The sequence below is a fragment of the Gracilinanus agilis genome, chromosome 1 (assembly GCF_016433145.1).
Source record: "Gracilinanus agilis isolate LMUSP501 chromosome 1, AgileGrace, whole genome shotgun sequence".
Taxonomy (NCBI): domain Eukaryota; kingdom Metazoa; phylum Chordata; class Mammalia; order Didelphimorphia; family Didelphidae; genus Gracilinanus; species Gracilinanus agilis.
In genome coordinates, this window is record NC_058130.1 from 271873384 (window position 1) to 271886351 (window position 12968).

At 40.9% G+C, this 12968-nt stretch overlaps 1 protein-coding gene across 2 annotated transcripts in view; it reads right to left on the reverse strand.

The window, feature by feature from the left end:
• Window positions 1-480: 480 nt before the first annotated feature.
• Window positions 481-12968, reverse strand: part of SHMT1 (serine hydroxymethyltransferase 1) — a 34207-nt gene continuing 21719 nt past the window's right edge. For both annotated transcript variants that reach the window (XM_044661805.1, XM_044661798.1), the window contains 4 exons: window positions 9569-9691; window positions 7471-7587; window positions 3613-3723; window positions 481-1653 (listed from right to left, as the gene is read on the reverse strand). In XM_044661805.1, the coding sequence (XP_044517740.1) occupies window positions 1481-1653; window positions 3613-3723; window positions 7471-7587; window positions 9569-9691 (524 nt within the window). In that variant the 3' untranslated portion in view covers window positions 481-1480. The remainder of the gene's footprint in view (window positions 1654-3612; window positions 3724-7470; window positions 7588-9568; window positions 9692-12968) is intronic.

Genomic DNA, 12968 nt, shown 5'->3' on the forward strand with positions numbered 1-12968 from the left:
CAGCTTCCATATGGAAGCAAGGATGGGAAAACTGGTGAATCAGTCACCCAGTGGGATGACTCTTAAGCACCTACTTCCAACTAAATGGGATGAGTCAAAATAGCAGAGTTGGACTGATTTCTGTGTTCCAGAGTGTAGGTGCTATATGTCACTAGAAGGCAGAACTACAGGGTATAATCTCACCCTCTGGCAATTCAAACACTGAGGAGTTTGGAATACTGACTGGGTTGAGATAAATACTGCCTTTTCAGTAACAGTGAGGAACATGGGCTATGATGAATTCTCACTTATTTTAAAGAAAAACTATTTTATTATTGCATGTTCCCTTGTTTGTATTTGTAAGTGTATACAGACCATTGTGTAAGCGGTAGTTTAAACAAGTGCCCAATGGAAGTAGTATATTTGGCATGTCTGTAATATCATTTTAGAGGTGTTGCTGCACAAGTATGAGTTAATGCCAAATGAATAGTATGAGAAATGTACTGTAAAAAAATTAATTTATTTGAGTTCAGATATTTTTTAAATACAAATTTGGTTGTATTTTTAAAGCTATAATTCTTGTCACATTCTGTGTTTAATTTTATTGTGCTTATTAAAAATGGTCATTACTGTTTTGCACTCAGCTGTTTGAAAAATAATTTCTTTGGGAAGTGGATCAACACCTCTCATTGGAATAGAAGGCTGTCATTGCCGTAAGTTGCCAAGTTCCAGATCGAGTGATCACTCCTATGTGTGATCTGTTCTTCTGGAAATGAAGGTCACATTCCCCACCCACCTCCTACCTCCCCAAAATGTGGTGAAGGATTAAAGACAGCATTTATAAGGTACTTTGAGCTCCTTCTACCTGATGATATAGCTGACACAAATTGGTCAGGCTGAAGCTTGACAACCATTTTCTCTCCAACTAAAAAGGACACCAATCACTTCTTTTGGCATTGCACTGAATAACATGATCCCCAGGATTGAGTAACCTTTGCAAGTTATTAACCTGGATGTTTTCTGAGCCACCAAAAGAAGTCATGACCACAACAGAGACGGTTAAGTAAAATTACATCATTGTCCATTTGAATGAAGGCCAAATGGCTATGGGATACTCTGATCTTATACAAAAATGAGATAAGAAAGACTCAAAATTAGTTCCCTAATTATTAAAGTATCCCCAAATGACTAATAATGAACTATAAAACAGATTTATGGTTTATACACTATCCTTTGGAAGGATATACACACCTGAGTCCTCAGTGACATCCAAATGGCAATTTTTTTCCAATGCAGATGTTAGGAAAAGCTCATTAAATAGAACCCACCCACCCTCAAAATGAATAGATTTTGTCTAATTTTCCAATTCCCCCCTTCCAATTGATAATTTTCTACCTTCCTTTTCTTAAAAGGAGGCTTTTGGCACTTGGGTAGCCTTCAGGCTAAATACTTCCAATCAGACTTTGAAACTCATGGATTGCTAACAGAGCCCAGCATCTCTTTAAAAACCAGGGATCCCAGGCAGAGGGAATATAGCTGCAAAGGTCTCCACCCTGTCTTTGAGGGCCTTGATAACACCCTGATACTTCACATCCCCCGAAAGTTTCTCCTTGAATTCTTTCATGGTACCCTGGGGACCGAGGTCTTTTTGAATCTGCAGAGCCAGTTCTATTCCTGCAGAGACAAAAGTATTGCACTCATGAAGCTACTCTGCTTAACAAGAAGCAGAAGACATTCTTAGAAAGTAGATACTACAATGCAGTTTCATGTGATATAAAACAGTGAAACACAAAGCCAGTTGGTTGTAATCCACCCTCCAAATTGAAGGTGGATTCAGGAATAATAACAAAATGGTCCCCAATGTCCATAAACCAAGCTGATGTACAATTTCACTACATGACCAAAGGTTCTGCTTTAAATTTTAGCATTTAGCGTAGGATGACTTATAGTAAAGACATACAAATCATAGAATTAAAGATGGAAGGGATCATAGAGATCATGAGTCCATATTTCATTTTTCTGGATGAAGAAAAAAAGCAAAAAAGGGGAAGATGTCTTGAGGACCCACAAAGTAGCAGAGAAAGGACTGGAACCAACATCCTGATGCCAAATCCTGCTCTTCTCAATAAGAACAATTCTTAATTAAAAAGCATTTAACAGGGGGCAGCTGGGTAGCTCAGTGGATTGAGAGTCATGCCTGGAGACCAGAGGTCCTAGGTTCAAATCCGGCCTCAGACACTTCCCAGCCGTGTGACCCTGGGCAAGTCACTTGACCCCCATTGCCTACCCTTACCACTCTTCCACATATAAGTCAATACACAGAAGTTAAGGGTTTAAAAGAAAAAAGAAAAAAAAAACCTTTAACAGAGGGACCTGCTAAATTCACAATGAGTCTTCAGTGAGAAGTTTCTATCAAAATTAATTTTCCAGATCCCTCTGATAGATTTGAACCCTATGAACCTAAAGGGAGAGTAAGGACAGTGATTCCCATGGAAAGAGGGCCCAAAAAGGGTCCCTGAAGCCCTGCCACTTAACTGCCCATGGGTAAGTCACTTAACCTCCTGGGACTCACGTTTCTTCATCTGTAAAATGGGGGGAGGGGGCTGCAGTAGACCGCTAAGTTCTATTCTAAGCCTATGATCCAATGACCTTAAGACAGGCTGGGTTAGGTGAATAAACTTACATATCTAATGGAGAAGATAACTATTAAGTGATTTCAGCTACTTCTGCTATAACAACACTATTATTCAATAGCTCAATATCAACTGATGAGTCAAAAGATTGACACATCAGATCATTGAGAAGGAATCAACCTATTGTTCTGAAACTTCAGTTTGTAAAACAGATCAGCAAATATATTTTCAAATTATGGCCCAGCCTGGCTTTTAGCTTTTAGGAAAAGAAAAATCTTAGATCTAGATCCACATAAGAATCTCTAAGGGTCTTAAAGAGGCATCAGATAAGAGGGCTGGGCCTTGAATCAGGAAGACTGAGTTCAAATCCAGGATCAGACACTTACTAGGTGACCTTGGGTAAGTCACTTAATCTGTTTCCCTAAATTCTCTAGAGAAGTAAATGGCAAAACAATCCAACATCTTTGTCAAGAAAACCCATGGTAAAGCCTTGGGGTGTCCACAGGGTCACAAAGAACCAGATGTGACTGAATAATGACAACAGGATCTTAAAAGATCCTATGGAAAAGTTCCAAACAAAGGAAATGTTTACACCATGAGTGTTACTTCTAGAGCAATGGTTCTCAAACTGTTTAGTCTCAGGATTTCTGTATATTTTTAAAAATTGAGGATTCTCCAAAGAGCTTTTGTTGTTTGTGTGGATGATATCTGTTAATATTTCTAATATTAGAAAATAAAATGTTTTAATATTATGAAAATCGTTTTGACCTCAAAGACCCCCAGAAAGGGTCTTGGGGGGTCACACTGAGAGAAGTGCTGTGTCCTTGAGTCACACTATTATAGCCCAGCCCTTCCCCTACACCTTGAACCAGGAAGCCAGACAAACCCTGAAGTCTGGCCTCAACGAACAGCCTTAGCCAAAGTTATGTCAACAGGGATTTGCTGAGACCGACTGACCGCATCCCACCATCCCAGCAACATCCCCAAACCTCATTCTTACCTTCATGAATAAAGAGGGCTACTTGGTAGAAATCTTTTTCTAGTAGTCCCCGGGAGGTCAGAGCTGGGGTTCCTAGTCTCAGTCCACTGGGTCTTAATGCACTTTTGTCTCCTGTGAAATAAGAAGGGAACATCACACTCTGTCACTTGTCAAACTGCCAACAAGTATTTAAAAACCGCCCTTGCAGGTGATGACACGCAAGAAAAATTCTAGCCAAATAATCTAAATATATTTTTTAAATAAAATTGTATAAATGGCTTTGAAACAACCCATGCCCTCAGTGGTCCTGAAATCAGGTATATATGAAGAAAAATGGAAATGATAATGTGGTAACTTTGGTTTACAAGCTGATTCGGGGCAGGACATACAAAAAGGTTATTTTCCTGCAATGTGGCACTTACCAAGGACAAGCTAGTACTTTGTGGAAGGTAGTTCTTAAAAATAGTCATCTCAACCCACTGATCTAGAAAAACCTAATTCTATCATCAAGGATTCCCCATGTACCTTCTCCTGAGGTACTTTCTAAGCAGAACTTTCTAAGCAGAAGAAAACTCAAATACTTCAAAAGCCCGTCCATTCAATAATTTGGTCTTATCCCTTAGCTCTGTGATGGCGAACCTAAAAATGGCCAGCATAGATGTGGACATGCATGTCAAGGGCCCAGTGCGCCTGTGGCCGTCCCTGCAGCAGAGTTCGTCAGAATTCCTTACTAGAAAGTGTGTAAATGGAATTAGCTCACCCTCGTTCATTCTTTAGACTTTAGCCACCAGGAATAATGTCACCCCAGCCAACTTAGAAATAAGTGGGGAGGGGGAGGTCTGTGACCCACATGTGATAGTAAGTGACAAATCAAAAACAAGTGACAGCCCCCTGGGCAGTCCAAAAGAGGGTTGAGGCTGCTGTTTGTCCACGTGAAACTGGAGGTGGGTGCAGGAAGTGACAAAAGCTGTTATCTTTTAAACATGTTGGTAACTTTCTGTGTGGGGCTTTTGGTGCTTTGAACTTGGTGTTGAAGGAACTCTGGTGAGACCCAGACTGCTTCTCCTTGAATTGTCACGTGGGTAAGTTAGGCTGACTCTTTCTCTTCCCTTGGCGTTTCTGGAGGCTCTAGCCTCAAGGAGGCCTCTCTTCTTAGAGAAGGCCTTGTGGCTAGAAGCCTTGTTTAATTGACCTCTGTGCCCCCTCTGCTAGGGCGTCTGAAGCTTCCCTGGTCTAGGTCTCTGGTCCAGGCCAGAGTTTCTCTCTTTCAACCTCTTTTCAACCTTCCTAAGTGTAAATAAACTTCCATAAAGTCATCCTGTCTCAGGCCTCTTATTTGGAATCGAATAATCGATCCCTGGCCACCAAACTTTAATATCCAGTCCAATCATAATCTTCCAATTTCTGCCCCTTTACAAAAGGCTGAGGGAGGTGCAGCTGGGCTGCTCCCCTCTCCCTCTCCCTAGTAGGAGTCAGTAAGCAGATCTTTCCAAGACAGATCCATTGCAGGACAAGACTGCCCCACCCCATTCAGAATATAATCGGCTCTTCCTTACCTTTGGCCTGAGTGAGACTGAAACAATGGATGTCTTTACTATCAGAAGCAACCAGTGTCTTGACTATACAAAGTATTTTGGGGATTTGTCTTTGGAGTTTGTACTTTAAAAATGTTCAAAACCGTACTCTAGTGATATAGGAATAAGTTTTATGAACCAGAGGCTAGGCTAATAGCCTCTTCACTGATCTCTAGCCCCTTCCACAGTTTCTTTCACAAGCAACCCATGGGCTGCTTTAATTTGCATTCTTTTTCTCCTCACCTCTTACTGTCCTGTTTAATTTGCATTCCAAGGGGTGCCTGCCCAAGTCCATTCCAAGGGGTGGACTAGAACCTCTGGGAAACACAATAGTGGCTTGTCAGAGGTGGCATCTCCAGATCTCCCAATCAGCCCAGCAACCTGATTAAAAACCTGACTTCAACCCTACCATTTGCTAAAAAGGTTCATTTGGAGGGACCTTGTGCAAGATGGGTGAATGTGACAGGATGATGTCATTCAACCTGAAAGTTATATTTCCTATAAATAAGGGGTTTTCCTATAAGCTGGGACTTTTTGGCCTTTTTTTGGCTTTTTCTTTCTCTTTTTTTCTCAATAAAGCATTGCATTTGAAATGGCTTCTACTTCCTTGAATACTGACTAAAGTGGGTGTACTTTGAAATTTTCAAAGTCCTCTTGTAAGGGGAAAAAGGGGATTTTTGGTTGAATATATTAAAAGGTTTGGTCATCAGGGAATTGAATAATTATAAATCCCCAAAATGATTTTAGTGATTTATTTACAAAATATAGGAAAGAGTGGAAGTAGAGAAATTAGAAGAGAGTATGGTAAGAGACTGTATTCAAGTCTGAGGTTTATTCTGACAGGGCTCCAGAGGCCCAGTCAGAGCCTAAAAGTCAATTAACAAAGGGTTTTAGCTACAAGGGCTTCTCCCAACCTCCTGGGAGGTTAAAGGTTGTCAGCCTTCTTCACTCACCACGTGTTAATTCTAAGAGATTTAAGAGCAGTCTCACCAAGGTCTCAGGGTCCCAGGTCCCAGCAATGAACAAGAAGAGCCCCTGGCTCACTTAACACTCTCTTTTTAAAGGGGCACTTCCTGTGCTTTCCTCTTAGTCACAACAGACGCTTTTCTTAGGACAGTAAATTCTGATTTGTCACTCATTCTAACACACAGACCTCCCAATTTGTTAGTGAAGTGAAGATGTTTTCACCTTCGGTGATTAAATCTAAAGATGGGCAGGGTAGATTTAATCTTATTATCACACTCTCAATTTCCACATGGGAGAGGAGAGAAGTTTGAGGGGATCAGAGTGCTTGCACCCCTCGAGTCTTCCTCTCCCCAAGCCTGACTAGCCCTCCTGCCCAGCAGTAAAATGGAAGTGCTTCCTTCCTCCCCAGGATAGAGTAAGGCGGGGGTGGGGGTGGGGAGCAGTGTGAAGCCAGCACTGGGAGGTGGGGTATGGGCATGGCACTTAGTCTGGGGAGTGGGGTGGGGCCTGGCTCTCCATCTCTTAAAGGTTGCCTTAGCTTTTGAAAACTTCCTTGATTTGGCTGGCTTCATTCATTCAGTGGATTATCTCCCATTCTAGAAAGAATCTGAACATCCTCATCATAAGCATAGAAATACATCACAGAATCCTATCTGCTGAAAAACAACCTGATGACAAGGAGATTGTGATTTCCTGAAGAATCTCATTTCATCATTGAATAGTACTGTGAAATTTGTTTTTATGGAAAAAATCCTTCCCTACAAAGAACTAAAAGCCACAATCATCATACTTAGTGGTAATAGTGATCCCATTTTATGGAACATTCCTTGTTTCTTCTAATATGGCAGATTACATAAGACAAGCAATGCTAAAATGGATTTGGAATCAATGGGTTCAAACATGGGGTCAGGAACAGCTAGGTGATCAGAGGACAGAGAGTCTGGAAGTCCTGGATTCAACTATAGTTTTAGACATTTCCTAGATGTGTGACCCCAGACAAGTCTCACTTAACCCCAATTACAGAGCTCTTATTATTCTTCTGCCTAAGAACCAATACTTAGTATCTTTCTAAGATGGGAGGTGAGGGTTTTTAATTAAAACAAACAAAACATGTGAGTTCAAACGTGACTATTACTTAGTAATTGGGGAAAATACATTTTGCCTCTCTGGGTCCCTTTCCTCATTTGTAAAATGAAAGGGAGATAAGACAGGTGGGCTAAATGACCTCTTAGGTCCATCCAATTCTAACAAGATCTTTAAAGCTTAAATACACACACACACACGTTGGAACATGGGAAAGAATCCCCCACTCCCAATTAAGATTATAGGAGGCTCTTACCTGGGCAGGTATTCTTGTTACAAGCAATAGAGCAAGCTTCTAGCACCCTCTCAGCTCTTCCTCCATCTGTGCCTTTGCCTCGTAGGTCCACAAGAATTAAGTGGTTGTCAGAACCACCTGGGGGGAAAAATTGTGATATAAACATTCATAATGATGCCCCACTTCAGCTCTCAAATGACCCAGATCCCTTTATGTCAAAGCAAACCAGTAAGAATCATGCCAATCAGATTTAGAATGAGAAGGGATGTTGAAAACCATGTAGTTCAAACCCTTCATTTTATGAACGAGGAAACTGAGGACCAGGGAGGTTAAATTGTCCAAGGTCTCACAGGTAATGACAGAGACAAGATTTCAATCCGACTCCAAAGTAAGTGTTCTTCCAATGGTGGGGCTGCTCTTAGAAAAATTAATAAATCTCTCTCCTCTTCTCTGTCTCTCCTCCCTCCCCTCTTTTCTGTCTCTTGTTCCATCTTTCCCTCTCCTCTTGTCTCTCTTCTCTCCCTTCTCTTTCTCCTCTTTCCCCCCTTTCTCCCTTTTCTCTCTCACATAAATCACTTCAAGGATCATAAAGTCCTACTGACATTTAAATCCCCTTCTTAACTTATTCTCCTCCATATATGCTGCTACTTGACCTCTTTTACTTTCTATGAACCCCTATTCACCCAGGACACTCTCTCTAGACACTGGGTAATTTCACTTGGCTTTCTATCATTTCTGCCTGGCTTCCCTGCCATCCTTCAAGTCTCAGCTAGTCTCATCTTGTAGAAGAATCCATTCTTGACCCTGCTAGAGCTAGTGCTTTCTCTTTCTTCCCTCCAAAAAGCACTCTTTCTGTAAATTTCCCCATTTTTATTATTTCCAATTCAGAGAGCTGGCATCCAGTCAGGTGCCAATTCCTGTTGATTCTGCTTCCATGGAAGAGCTTACATTCAATTCATTAACAATACCTGGTGAGTTCAAGATTTTATAACTACCACTCATGTAAACCATTTACAAGTTGTTGGTTTTTTTTTAAAACCCTTATCAACTATCCTAGAATTGATCCCAAGGCAGAAAAGCTGAAAGGGCTAGGCAATGGGGGTTTAAGTGACTTGCCTAGGGTCATTTAGTGGCTGGGGCTAGATCTGAACCACCTTATCTCCAGGTCTGAACCACCTAGGTCCCCTGCAATAGCTCTACCCCTTTCTGTGTGGCCTTGGGAAAGTCAATTAAAATTTCTGAGTCTCAATTTCCTCAACAACAGGGTTGGATTACACATCCTCAGAGTCCTCCACTTCTAAATCTGTCCTATTATACTAAAAGCAGCCAACAGCCTTTACGTTATTTATACATTGTTTTTATTGGATGTTTTAAGAATTAGGTGTTTCAGGGCAACTAGGTTGCTCGTTGGAGATGGGAGATCCAAATCTGGCCTCAAGACACTTCCTGGCTGTGACCCTGGGCAAATTTAATCCCCATTGCCTAGCCCTTACTACTCTTCTGCCTTTGAACCAATGCTTAGTATGATTTTAAGACAGAAGGTAAGGGTTTAAAAAACAAAAAAGGTGTTATATTAAAAAAACAGACACTTTTACATAAAATTTGGAAACCATTGCTCTAAGGACAGCTCCAATTCTGCCATGAGGATAAATGAAGAACCCTAATAAATAATAATAGCTAACCTTTACAAAGCACTTATTACTGTGCTAAGTCCTTAACAATTATCTCAAGGGCAACTGGGTGGCTCAGTGGATTGAGAGCCAGGTCTAAAGAAAGGAGGTCCTAGGTTCAAATTTGACCTCAGACGCTTCCTACCTGTGTGGCACTGGAAGTCATTTAAACTCCATTACCTAGCCCTTTATCGCTCCACCTTAGAACTAATACATAATATTGATTCTAAGATGGAAAGTAAGGGTTAAACAAACTAAAAATGATCTCATTTAATCCTCCCCAAAACCCTGGAAGCTGGGTGCTATTAATAACCCCCATTTTACAGATAAGGAAATTGAGGCAAACAGGGTCAAACAAGCTGGTAAATAAAGATGAACTTGGGTCTTCCTGACTCACTAGTTCCATGCTGATGGACATACTCTCCAATGGACCAAGGGCAAGCACTTACCTGTTACAATGTGGTAACCCAGCTCCATCAGGGCTGCAGAAAGGGCTCTGCAGTTGGCAACCACCTGTTGCTGATAAGCCTTAAATTCAGGTGTCAAGGCTTGCTTCAGGGCTACAGCAACTCCTAGTCAGGAAGAGATTCTATGTCAATAATTGGGTAAATAAGGTTTACTAATTTAAAAAAAAAAAACCTCCTCCCTCTCCCCTCCAGCCCCATGAACAAAGTCAAATGAGCCAGATCCAGGTGACTACACCTTTCTTTTAGCCACTGAAAATTATATTAGGTTTATTCTCTTCAAATCCATATTTATATTCAATCCCACAATTACTAGGCAAAACAACAGCTTTCATTCCACTCAACCCTGGAGGGTCCTGAGGTTAGATCACAAAATCCCAGGGAGATTGAAGCTTTCATGTGGATGGATAATCTAGATCCAGAAGGTTTCATTTTGGGATAGCTCAAATACTCAATTTCTCTTTTTTCAAAACCAGCCCAAAGCTTCCTCTTTGCTACTCTCCTAGTGCTACCCCCAGACTAAGTATAATCCTTCATGGTAATACTTCAAACACGAGTTCCCTCCAAGTTTTCTCCAGTTAAGTGTTGGGTTTTACTTCCAATTCCTTTCATCACCTCCTGCTGCTGCTACTCCCTCTTTGAGGATTCCCTTCCATCTAATCTGTATTTATCTTCTAGGTTCTGACTTACAGGTCTTATTTCCCATTAGAACATAAGCTCCTTAGGGCAAAAACTGTCCTTTTTATCTCAAGCCCTTAAAAATGCTTGTTGGTCCACTTGGTGCCCCCTTCTCCTTTGTAGAGAAGATAGAAACATACTGATGGTTGAGAAGGTGTGCTCTCCAGCCCACTTCCATTCCAACCACTCCCAAGTCCACCTTGGATCTCTCCTTCTTGCTCCCAATCTGACTAAAGGTCTTTTTGGTCATCCTTAGCATTCATTCATCACCAGCCTAAATCCATTTTCAGTTAGAGCATTCCTGACATTATCTTTTGAATTAAAAAACTCAAATCCCCACCTCATTGTCTACCTTATTTCTAGGAATACGTTTTATTTTTTAAGCTCTTAGCTTTTGTCTTAGAACAAATACTAAGTATCTGTTCTAAGGCAGAAGAACGGTTAGGGTTAGGTAATGGGAGTAAAGTGATTTGCCCAGGGTCACACAGCTAGAAAGTATCTGAGGCCACATTTAAACCCAGATCCACTTGACCCTGGGCATGGCTCTCATCTGTGAGCTGCTCTTAGACATAAAACTTTAAAAAATTTAAGATAAGGAGGCAGCTGGGTGGCTCAGTAGATTTGAGAGCCAGTTTCTGGGTTCAAATCTGGCCTCAAACACTTCCTAGCTGTGTGACTCTGGGCAAGTCACTTAAACCCCATTGCCTAGCTTTTACTACTCTTCTGCCTTAGAACCAATACACAATATTGACTCCAAAACGGAAGGTGGTAAGGGTTTAAAAAAAAATTAAGATGGGAGATACTGTGCCTAGTATCAAATCTAAGAACAACAGTAAAGGTTATTTAAAAAAACACAAAGATAATACAAGTATAACCCAGTGGAACTGTTTGTCAGCTCCAAGAATGGGGAGGGGAGAGAAAGAACATGAATCATATAACCTTGTAAAAATACTTTAAAAAAATTAAGATGGACCAAGAGTCCACACCAAACTCTAAGGGGTTTTTAGTCTTTTTAGGGTCATGGATTCCTTTAGCAGTAGAACTACTCAACACATTTCTATCTTCTCTATGAAAGTGTGTGTGTATGGGGTGGGTTGGGAGAGGGGCTCCACATCAATCAACAAACATTTTTAAGGGCCAAGCACTGTGGGATAAAAAAAAAGCCTTCTGTATCCATTTCTTAGTATATTGTTTTTAAATACATCAGCATAAAACAGAAATCAATTACATTGAAATGCAGATATTCAAAAAGTTCAAGACCCCACTCCAGTTAGAATCCCTGAGACTATCTTTGAAATTTGTGTCCTTTTTGAGGTAACCCCATTCCTCTAAATTCTCACAGACAATTTTAGGTTAGGTTAAAGCTCAGGTGTCCCGGTTTCCCAGACTTATGTTCCTTTCTATACAATGTAATTCTCTTCAAGGTTGTAAAATGGTTAGCAGTAGGGCTGAACTTTGTCTTTTCCTCTGATTTTTCATGACTCCGCTGTCTCCTGGTTTTCCTCCTCACTCTTTTGCTGGATCATCCATCCATTGGTAAATGAACCTATAGTTCTGTCTTGGGGCCTCTTCCCTCAGCTGTCCAAATTCTCTTCTTTGGTGACCTCATCAGTTTATGGGTTTAAATGATCTATTTAAATAGCCTCAGTTTCCCCCTTGAGCTCCTATGCCACATTACCAATCAACTAATGGACATTCTTCCTCTAAGTCCAGGAGACATCCTAACCTCAATATATACAAAACTGAACTCATTCTCTCTCTCTCTCTCTCTCTCTCTCTCTCTCTCTCTCTCTCTCTCTCTCTCTCTTATTAAACCCTTATCTCCCATCTTAGAATCAATACTGCGTATTGGTTCCAAAGCAAAAGAGCAGTAAGAGCTAGACAATGGGGGTTAAGTGACTTGCCCAGGGTCACACAGCTAGGAAGTGTGAGGCCACATTTGAACCCAGGACCTCCCAACTTTAGGCCTGGCTCTCAGTCCAGCCACTCCCTCATTCTCTTTTCCCCAAAACCTATTCTTCTTCTAAATTCCTTTATTTCACCATTCTCCCAATGTTTATGTATTCTTCTTCATATCACACAACCCAACCAAGTTACCCAATCTTGCTGTTTCTACATCCCCATCTCTGACATCCGACCTCTTCTCTACATTCAAAGCCAGCAGCTCAGCTCAAGTCCTCGTCACCTCTTCCCTAGATTACAAGACTCCTAATTGATTTCCCAAGAAAAACCCTCTCAATCTTGTTGTATGTTCTTCAGACCAACTAAAGTTTTTTCCTGTAAGTACAGATTTTACCAAATCACTCCTCTGTACAATCAACTTCAGGGGCTCCTGACTCACTCACTTACCCTGATCCACTAGATCCTGGGTAAATGCATCAACTTATCTTTTAAAGGCCAAACCTTTCTATCCAGGCTCATTACCCCTCCTCCTACTCTTTAATGCACTCTAAATTGTGGATGCTTCCCATATGGAACTACTCCGTCTTCCTATTTTTGTACTGACCATGCTTCATCCCTAGAACTTCCTCCCTCCTCAGACTCTTTCCCTTCCTTTTATTTTTTTAATTGATTAATTAAAAAAAAATTTCCCCATGGTTACATGATTCATGTTCTTTCCCTCCACTCTCCCATAGTCAACTTGCAATTCCACTAGCTTTTACATGTATCATTGATCAAGACCTATTTCCATATTATTGATATTTAC